Raw genomic sequence first — 11,092 nt, 5'->3', positions numbered from 1 at the left:
AACATGAATGTTCACTTGGGAGCATCTCTACCCAGGATTGTTAGGTGCTGGCACACTACCTACATCAATGGATGAGACACGACAGCAGGTACCATATACCATTGCCATGTCACTCTTTTATAACCATCCCCTTGGCAGCTGTCTGATATTTATGGATGATAAAACCAGACATCTAGGTAATGTGGTCACAGGTAGTGGTTCACACAATAACACCAGTTGTTATTCGAGGATTGCCTGACAGTCAGAGTGGTGGTGTAGTCACAGTGGCCATACTTCTCACCCTTGGTGTTTACCTGTTATTGAGTATGACATCTGCAGAAACGTTTCCAGCACTTGATGACTTTAACACAGGAACGTTTCACATAAACTGCACAGAAGAAACAGTTCTGACAATATCATACATAGAGATGTACACAAAGAACAGGCAAGTGTTGATATGATTCATCATTTATTACATACGAAATGATTCCGATACTGAAATGTGTAGCACAGAGGGCTGACCGATCCTCCGATGAAACAGACATGTGACCATTATAATTGCAATACATCCAGGACAGCAAGTATGCTGCAATACTGTCACAGTGTGAGAAGAATATTTACATCTGCTTACAGGCTGGTGAGGGGAGGGCACGCATATGGTCAGGATACATCACTCACTGGGACAATAGGAAGTTGGGGATAAGTGATTGGGAGGTAACTGCACTTTTGATATGTGGTGTAAGTAGTACGAAATGCTGATTGGGTAACTGGACAGTGAGTGACATGAGAGGCTTGTGACGCAGACATTGATATGTGGTGAGGGAGGGACACTTTGGTGATGCAGGTGATAATAAAATGGTAAAACAATCTGCAGGGAAAAGTCTTGGCACTAGGGAACAATGGGCATAGTGCCAGTCGGCTAGAGTCCTCACAAATGGTACTGAAGTACTGTGATAAGAGTATGCAGACGGTAGTCTCAAGAAATAGCTGAAATGATTTTGGCCTGTATTCAGTGTGACAGGAACATGAGGTAGGGGTAGCTTGGGGTACATGGGTCCATGCAACAATGCCATAACATGGCAGCACTTATATACATTACCATCCTGGCTAGATCAGTCTAGGTGTGACCTGAACAGTCTCTCACATATTTTGACACATTAGAGGATTTTGGTATATTTGTTATAATTTTTGTCCAAAAAACATGTTAGGCACATAATACACTACTCTGCATTGTAGTATATAAAAAGCTAATTTTGTGTTAGGTCGCACTTACAAACTTCGTCATCCTGACCATAGCAGACAAATTTATACTCAAGTACATTGACACCCTGCACTGTAGCATATTTGAGCTAAAACACTGGGCTATTCCATATCAACAAACAAGGCCACACATGTCTCATTTCCAGGTTTACAGACTTTCTGCTGTTACATTAGCTGAAGAAATTCTTTCATTGTAAAAGAAAAGTTGTGCATTGCAGAACACTTAGATGTTACCTCTGTTTCTACGGCTGGATGTTAAAAGTCCACACAATAAAATATCCACTGTAACTTTCCTTATCAGATGTTTTCTGAGACATCCATACAATGTCTTGATCTTTGTTCATGTACATCTTTGTATGATACAGATTTAAATGACATTGTGGCGTTACTATTATCCTTGATGGCATATAAGACAACATGATCCATGCTTTTGCTTGATAATTCCATAAACCAAATCATGAGAACAAAAGTGTAGCCTTTCCATGACAGAAGTGAAAAACATCACCTAGACTCTCAATACAAACAGCTTCCATAACAGTTTCAGCAAAAACAATACTATTAAGACTTTTGATATGTGTACATACAAAAAACTGCTATATTACCTTCCCATGGTGGGCCTGGTAGACAAGAGCCACTAACAAAATATGGGACATGAATTTACAATAGTAAACATACATGTATATACAAGACATTTTCTTGTGATGATAAGTTGTTACCTTGAAACATATTTGATTCAGTTTGGTAGAGAAAGCAATGTGATATGACATGCCTGACTATTGAACAGTGTTTCTTAATGGGTTGGTTATAATACATCCTAGGTAATCTCTAGGGTTTACTCCCTGTCAATTCCCTGGATGCATCTATGGCTTGGCCCAAAAATTGTATTACCCCCTTTGCTGGATTTTTATCAAATCAGGTGTCCAAAAGTTGACATACCAATCACTTGGATCATAACTCACTTCTGCTTCTTTCATCTAACTGACTCAACTTGCAGGGGTACCCTGAAAGAGGTAGAATTATTTCTTGCGTGTATGTGTTGAAGGTTTCTGACGTCAATTTTTCGGTATGATGTCTTCCCTAGATCTAAGATGCACAGCAAACAAATCTTCACAGCTTCAGCTGTTAACTTTACTCACACTGGCAAGCTCAGTTGTAACGGCTTATCTGACAGGCTACTTTCAGAAGGCAAAGGCAGCAAAAGCAAGGTCAATGGACCAAGACATAAATGTATCCAATGTATTAGTGGAGATTTATCTACCATGGAGATTAATGAGGATGCGTTTAATGAGGACAGTATGTGAGTTGTCACCATTGTCAAGTCACTGCATGTCCTGAAGATGTACTGACCTAGCCTTGTGTGGGGAGCAAGTCACATGGCAACAGCAGTGTTCCAGCACCACTTACATGGCAAGGCCTTACCGATGTGGCATGAAGACATTAACTAGGCAGTTGACACAGCAACAGTGACATGTCAACATCAATGGAATGACAACAGTACATCACAGGTGGAAAAATATCAGTGGCTGATCCAAGTCTGGTTGCTCATGATCCTTGTGTATGACAAGCCTAGGTCAGTGGGAGTTAGCTCTTAGTTCCACAACAACACTGACATTACAGTGAGAAGACATGACATTGATAGGACATGTCAGGACAGTTATAACATGTGACTTGATTACAGGGACATGACTAGCTAGCAGACTCAAAAATAAGCCCAAGCATTCACTAGACCATACTATAAACGTCTGAGAAAGAGGATGGTCACCACTGACGACTTCCTGGAAGTAACTCCCCTCCACTGGTGTAAGCACCAGTACAATAATTGATAGAAGACTGGGACAATGAAATAAAGCGAAGCTCATAACAAAGTGAAAACAGATACCACTGCATCATGAGCTGTCAGAATGCTGACTGACCAGGACAATCAATAAGCTTGGTCGTTGTCAAAATATGGCCCCTGAAAGTGTAGAGTTTGTCTATTCAGACATCCTACCTCAGCATTGTTTATCAAATTAAAATCATTACCATCTCTACATTAAGAATTAAGACTGTCCAGCATATGTGTTTGACTGGATAGGTCAGTATTTATCCTGCCATGGCACCCAAGGCTAAATGTTCAAAACATCACTTGTGCCATGCAACGACAGTCATGAAGTACTTTTGGCTTTGGTCTGGGGTGTATTTTCACAAATAATGGAAGATCACAGTGGGTTACCCTAGTACCATGTTTAAAGCTCTATACTTTGTTGCAAGTTCTGCATTCTCATGTCTAGGAACAATTCAGATGCTGTGCCACAGCTCAATAGCTCACCTGTTAAAGTAGTCAACAGACAAACAGTTAACTAAACCAATGCTGCTATCTGCATTCATATCGATACTTACAAATAAAGAGAACTGTATCAAAAATCAGATTTCAGCCCATGAAGTTTCTGATTCACTGTGTTATTGGAGGAAATGATCTCTACAGAGCCTAACATGTATTTTTAGCCATATGCAAGGCAATCCTCCAAATCAAAGTCATTAAATGCATACCACCTTTTGCTGAATTTAAAACGAAATAAATCAGACACACAGGCCTTGAAATAGCCTCAGTCAGGTGAATATAACCATGTTTGACTTTCAGAAATCATTTAAAAAATGAAAATATAAATGCACAAAAACGTTTCCCTGCAGTACAATCACATCTGTGCTACTACATAAGTTTAACTTTCATAAATCTTTGTATAAATGAAAATGAATGTGCAACAAAGTTTTCCCACCGTCATCCCATCTGACAGAAAAGGAATAATACCCTTGTATAAGAACTCAGACCCTACAAGACCCATTCAGCAGGGTCTAAGGTAGACAGAAACAAGCTAGGTGATGGGAACAGAGACCCTACAACACTTGTCAGCAGGGTCTAGGGTAGACAGATACAAGCTAGGTGATGGGAACAGAGACCCTACAACACTTGTCAGCAGGGTCTAGGGTAGACAGATACAAGCTAGGTGATGGGAACAGAGTCTCTACAACACCTATCTGCAGGGTCTAGGGTAGACAGATACAAGCTAGGTGATGGGAACAGAGACCCTACAACACCTGTCAGCAGGGTCTAGGGTAGACAGATACAAGCTAGGTGATGGGAACAGAGTCTCTACAACACCTATCTGCAGGGTCTAGGGTAGACAGATACAAGCTAGGTGATGGGAACAGAGACCCTACAACACCTATCAGCAGGGTCTAGGGTAGACAGATACAAGCTAGGTGATGGGAACAGAGACCCTACAACACCTATCTGCAGGGTCTAGGGTAGACAGATACAAGCTAGGTGATGGGAACAGAGTCTCTACAACACCTATCTGCAGGGTCTAGGGTAGACAGATACAAGCTAGGTGATGGGAACAGAGACCCTACAACACTTGTCAGCAGGGTCTAGGGTAGACAGATACAAGCTAGGTGATGGGAACAGAGTCTCTACAACACCTATCAGCAGGGTCTAGGGTAGACAGATACAAGCTAGGTGATGGGAACAGAGACCCTACAACACCTATCTGCAGGGTCTAGGGTAGACAGATACAAGCTAGGTGATGGGAACAGAGTCTCTACAACACCTATCTGCAGGGTCTAGGGTAGACAGATACAAGCTAGGTGATGGGAACAGAGACCCTACAACACCTATCAGCAGGGTCTAGGGTAGACAGATACAAGCTAGGTGATGGGAACAGAGACCCCACAACACCTATCTGCAGGGTCTAGAGTAGACAGATACAAACTAGGTGATGGGAACAGAGACCCTACAACACTTGTCAGCAGGGTCTAGGGTAGACAGATACAAGCTAGGTGATGGGAACAGAGACCCTACAACACCTATCTGCAGGGTCTAGGGTAGACAGATACAAGCTAGGTGATGGGAACAGAGACCCTACAACACTTGTCAGCAGGGTCTAGGGTAGACAGATACAAGCTAGGTGATGGGAACAGAGACCCTACAACACCTATCTGCAGGGTCTAGGGTAGACAGATACAAGCTAGGTGATGGGAACAGAGACCCTACAACACCTATCAGCAGGGTCTAGGGTAGACAGATACAAGCTAGGTGATGGGAACAGAGTCTCTACAACACCTATCAGCAGGGTCTAGGGTAGACAGATACAAGCTAGGTGATGGGAACAGAGACCCCATAACACTTGTCAGCAGGGTCTAGGGTAGACAGATACAAGCTAGGTGATGGGAACAGAGACCCTACAACACTTGTCAGCAGGGTCTAGGGTAGACAGATACAAGCTAGGTGATGGGAACAGAGTCTCTACAACACCTATCTGCAGGGTCTAGGGTAGACAGATACAAGCTAGGTGATGGGAACAGAGACCCTACAACACCTATCAGCAGGATCTAGGGTAGACAGATACAAGCTAGGTGATGGGAACAGAGACCCTACAACACCTATCAGCAGGCTCCTCGGTACTTTGTATAAAATCATGTAACCCTAAAATCAATACCATTATCAGGCAATACTGTTTATATTGTACCCAGCTTTTGCTGGGAAAAGTGAAAGATACAATGTGATACATCCAAGCGCAACATCCTCTAATTACAGGCATATGAGTTATGATCTAAATCATCATCATGTTTCTTGACACACACAAATATCTCATTATGCAAAAAACATATTGGTGTTAATTGCTTGGTGTTAATTGCGTAGATTAAAAGAAGCTGTAGGACAAGTGTATCACTGTCTAATTGTTAATAGCCTTATCTGGGTTTTCTGACCATGTTCAAATAACTGGGCATGAGGTGCTTCCTTACTTTGATCACATTACAATATTTACTCACCTTTAAACATATAAACTTACATTAACCTTCCGGTTTACTTAGCAAAAGTTGAGCAAAATATGGATATATATATATATATATTTGTATACATATATGCATATGTACATTAAATTATACATTTAGCCCAAATTTATTCTGAAATCATAGAAAATTACTTTCAACAAATACAAAAACATCAGTATGATAAACATTTAAAAGAATAATGGCAAAAGACCATCAACCATAGTGTGAGATATATTCTGTATCTTGTATATATAATAATACTTTAATATCAGACTTAAACAGCTGTCATTGCAAGAGGTACGAGACGACTAGATGCAAGGACAATGATACTCTGATAACACTGACTTTATTAACAGAATCCAACAACACAGAAATATTGTATAAATAGTTCATAACAACAAGCTGCAATAAACTGCACTTAATCTATGTCACAAAGCTCATTGCTGCCCACTTGGCACTGAACCGTCTCTCACATGGCTGAGTGTGCGGATACCATACAGCTGGACGCTGCTAGCCAACATATTGCCTTGTTCTGCCAATCTGTTTACCAACATACTAATCTATCAGCACTAGACTCTAAATAATCTCAAAAACTGAAGTAAGAATTGAAATCCTTGAAATGAGTTTTAAAAATGACAAAGAAAAATAAAAGAAATGTTGACAACATGCCTATTTTCACCAGGAGAAGCCTTTACATATTTTTTAATTACTTTCATCATCAAGAAGATTGCTGCCTTCAGCAAGGTTCCATATTTCACTAACATAAGCCCCTGTATATATCATATGTATCTGCGTATGTCACACTGAAGACTATATTGTTAAAGACAAATGATATTTTGTTCAGTAACTACATCAATTGAAAATGAAATGAAAGATTGAAGAGGAAAATTGTTAAAAAATGATAATCATATGTTGTCAATAGTTCAATGATATTAAAATAGTTCTTTATAAACACATTCCACCAATAATATGGGTTAATGTCTCACTTGACATACACACAGATATGAATATGTAGGAAGTGTGTTAGTTGATGTAGCTGGTTATTGCCAAATTAACTTAGCTCAAGAAAGGACATGTAATCAGGCAATGAGTTCACTTCAAGGTGCACTCCCCTGCTGCTGCAGGTATACAGCTCTGGAACATAGAATATACATGGAATATAACCTGTACACTGTTAAACATCTCTGTCTGTGTCTGTCTGTGTATGTTTGTGTCTCCATGTGTCTGTCTGTGTCGATGTGTCTGTGCATGCATGTATGTATTGTTTTAGTGAGCTGAAACATTGTGACACAATACAAGACAAACACATCCTGCCTCAACCTGTCAGTACACCAGCACATGTACACTTCAGGTTGAGCCACAGCCATCACCATATCCTCCACTCAGATCACAGATAAAAGAACTTCAACCAATCACAGTCGAGGTGGTCAGGATCAACTCTGGCAACCAACACAAAGTGCAGTCTGACCTCGAATATAATTCCGACATGGACACAGTCGCCTCAGATCATGACGTCCACCAACACAGCTGAACAAGAGTTCTTCACCTTGAAGTGTGCACTCTTTAGTATTTACATTATATGCTGGATAGTAAATGTTTGCTGAACTGTGCTTGCTGGAACACTGCACATATAGTTTTTCTATCTCCTCTAATGAGTTTAACTCCATGAAGTGGCTTGGTTCACAAATTAGATCTGAAATGACAAAATGTGGTTATTAATCACCAAAAATATCAAAGTTTCTTGTTAAGGTAGGTCTATGAAAGAGGCATAACAGATAAATACTACATAATTGTGTGACATGTAACTTCTGATAGCAGGTCTTCTTCGAAGTTCTTTACTACTCATTTGAGCTGAGCATAATTAAGCTTGTGTTTATATTACTTCTTATAGAGTGACATTTGCAGACCAACAAAGGTCTGCTTCTAAGCACATACTCTGTTCCCAACAGACATCTTTACAACTCTTCCCTGGGGAGCCCAGGAGCAGCTGCACAGCATCTGAGGGTGGCCATTGTGCAATCTGTTTCTGGAACTTGCAGAAGTCCTGATGTTCAATGTAGGCATTCATCCTCTGCAGCATCCCTTCCTCAGTGTACTCGTAGGGCAAATATGGCTCAAACTGGAAACATAAGGCTTACATCACCTGGTGTTCACACCAGTGGAGGCAGAAGATCTCTGCAATATTTCAACTGTTGAAAAATGATCAGTCAGTGAAATACCACTCTGTTCACTAACATCCAGTCCAGCAAATGTGACCTTCCCTCAAAGTACTAGCAGTGACTAAAGCTATTTCGTTACATTTGATCTGTGCTATTTCAGTTTCATTCAGACCAATAAAGTAGCATCCATATTATTCAGCCTTGAAGTCAAATGTGTAAAGTTTTTATTAAAGGTCACATGCAACCAAAAATCAAACATAATTAAAACACAATTATGACTTATTCAAGACATATAATATACATTGCTGCTTGTTAAAAAATCTGATAAACAAAATTTACAATCGCGATTCAAAAGTGCAATATTTTGTACTTGGGCTTACTTCCCTTGAAACAAAGCCCTCACGAGACCGAACCCCGTCATAGTGGGTGGATGTGCACTTAAGTGTAACAACGGTTTCCAAATGGCGGTTTCATTTGCTGATACGCTGAGGGCTCATTTTGTGTACAGAAAGATGATCTGTTTGATGCACATTTTAGAACTATGGTGAGGCACAAGAAAGTAAGATTCTTTATGGATAACAACTTCTTTTACTGTACTTGATGCTTCGTTTCAGTTTGGATTCATATACTGTTGTCAAACAAAATCCTATACACGGGGAGAAGTTATCCATAAAGAATGTATAGAGAGCTGTTGGGTTTTACAAATACATGTTCTCTGAATTTGCTTTCGATCCCATCAAAATTCATCTCAGTAGAGATGGCAAACTACTGTGTGGCTGGAAACTGTCATTCGTCCAAGTACAAAGCACGACTTGAAACTGACAAGAGTTTGCACCAGTTTCCGTCAGATCCAGTCATCCGAGAAAAATGGATGTAGTTTGTCTGCAACTCACAGACATAAAAACATGTCATATGTTCAAGTATCACTCCTGTCTAATGACATATGTCATAAATCAATATATTTTGTTTATGGTGTGTAGCCTGATATGTGGTCAATCATCGAAGCTGTGTCTTTAGCAGACAGGCAGACAGACATATAGGTGTCAGTAAACCAGACATTGAGCTTTCTCTGTGACAGAGGCTGCTTACCACAATCAACAAGTTTTTTATGTAACAAGTAGATTATTTACTTGTTTGTGTACACAGCAAAGATGAGACTAATGCTCTCAAGCTATTCACTGCGCATGCATTATGGGTGCAGCGTAGCACAGCTGTTGAGACCACTTTTTCCCCCAGTGCTAGGGGAAATTTAGTGAATCGTTTGAACTCTGATTTTGAAGGCTTTTTTTTCATCACATTTTTATCAACTTTATAGGCTGAATTGACATTTTTGATGATTTGTTTCGGTTAGTGCATACCGAAAGGTATCAGAATCTGCAAAGTTGTGTTTTATGTTGCATGTGACCTTTAAACCAGTAACTCCTACACATGATATAAATATATGGTAAACTTACTGTATTGTTGTGCAGGATTTCCAGCAAAGCTTTTGTGACCTCATTTGTATCTTTGATGTTTATGGTGTAAACATGAGGCTTTCCAATAAACATTTCTGCATACGGATGCTGACTAGTCAGCTGAAAAAGATTCATAAAAACATGTTTTATCTCTCCTACAAATGCACTGAATACAAATGAGAGATTAGCTGAGTTTTACACTGCTCTTAGCAATATTGCAGCAATATCACAGAGGGGGGACACATGAAATGGGCTTCACACATTTTACCCATGTGGGTCTTCGGTGTGATGAGCAAATGCTTCAACCACAAGGCTACCCCACCACCCATTAAATGCAAGAAGATAACAGCATAATATATACTGAGAGAAAGACACAATATCATAATTTCAGCTATAGCACACCATTTCAGCAAGTGGCCACAATCCTATGAATAGGGATCATAAGTAGGTCACAACACAGGTGGTGTTTCGATTAATTAAAATGACCGAAGATAGGTTGCAGAGACCAAATGACCCAAGCAATCGATCACATTTTCTCATAATCAAACATTAACAATTTTGGAACTATTGTTATAGTCCTTGAAACAATTGACAATGAATCATGTCTTCATAGATTTTCAGGGCCTGAAAACAGCTTTTGTGACAAACTATGGCCTTTCAGTTATAACCTTCCCATCATTCCATTTGTGTCAAACATACTATCCTAGTATCCACATTAAACCTGCAAGAGGGTTCACATGGGTATAAACTTACAGCATACCTAACTAGTTGTACTGTTGTCCTGAAGAAATGCAGACAGTACTATTTGTGTCCATCTGCACTTACCTCTCGCTGGGTGGGCTTCCCCTTAAACACAGGGTCATTCTTGTTGCTGTGGGGTGGATCAAACTTGGCATTGAGGAATACTGCTCCATTTGCAATAGCTTCCAAGGGAGCAGGGCCTTCATACGGGAAGCCCATCCCGATAAACACCTGCAGCAAACAAACATCTAAACATAAACCTTCAGCATGAAGGATACAGGTGAAGGAAAACCTTGGCAAACTATGTTACATATAACCAACCACATCACCACATTATTCATCAATAATGACCTGTCTCCACATTACTACCATCACCTGCAGATGGGCTGTGATGAACTGTGTGTCACAAATCAAGTAAATATCCTCCATTATGACCAGGTTCAGAATGAATGAAAAAAAGTGATGACTGACACATTGACCCTAACTCTGATCTGTGTGGTCATAACAGAGATGTCATAGCTATCTTGTCAGTGAAGCAGTCTGTGACATCATAACAGATGTCAACCTTTCCTGGCAAGTGAAGCAGTGTATGTGCCTGTGGAGTTATAACACAGATGTCCCCCTGCCAGTGTTGTCAGAATTCCCACTGGTACAGGCAATCTTCCAAACTCAACAACCTTCCCATGT

At 40.2% G+C, this 11,092-nt stretch overlaps 1 protein-coding gene across 2 annotated transcripts in view; it reads right to left on the bottom strand.

The window, feature by feature from the left end:
- Window positions 1–6,381: 6,381 nt before the first annotated feature.
- The window catches only part of LOC137297607 (alpha-1,6-mannosylglycoprotein 6-beta-N-acetylglucosaminyltransferase A-like), a 41,495-nt gene continuing 36,784 nt past the window's right edge, over window positions 6,382–11,092 (bottom strand). For both annotated transcript variants that reach the window (XM_067829465.1, XM_067829466.1), the window contains exons 15-18: window positions 10,490–10,636; window positions 9,665–9,784; window positions 7,987–8,170; window positions 6,382–7,744 (exon numbers count right to left, since the gene is read on the bottom strand). In XM_067829465.1, coding sequence (XP_067685566.1) covers window positions 7,485–7,744; window positions 7,987–8,170; window positions 9,665–9,784; window positions 10,490–10,636 — 711 coding nt within the window. In that variant the 3' untranslated portion in view covers window positions 6,382–7,484. The remainder of the gene's footprint in view (window positions 7,745–7,986; window positions 8,171–9,664; window positions 9,785–10,489; window positions 10,637–11,092) is intronic.

The sequence above is a fragment of the Haliotis asinina genome, chromosome 10 (assembly GCF_037392515.1).
Source record: "Haliotis asinina isolate JCU_RB_2024 chromosome 10, JCU_Hal_asi_v2, whole genome shotgun sequence".
In the NCBI taxonomy this organism is placed as follows: domain Eukaryota; kingdom Metazoa; phylum Mollusca; class Gastropoda; order Lepetellida; family Haliotidae; genus Haliotis; species Haliotis asinina.
Note: the sequence above shows the minus strand (reverse complement) of the source record. Positions and strands in the feature narration are given on the sequence as shown.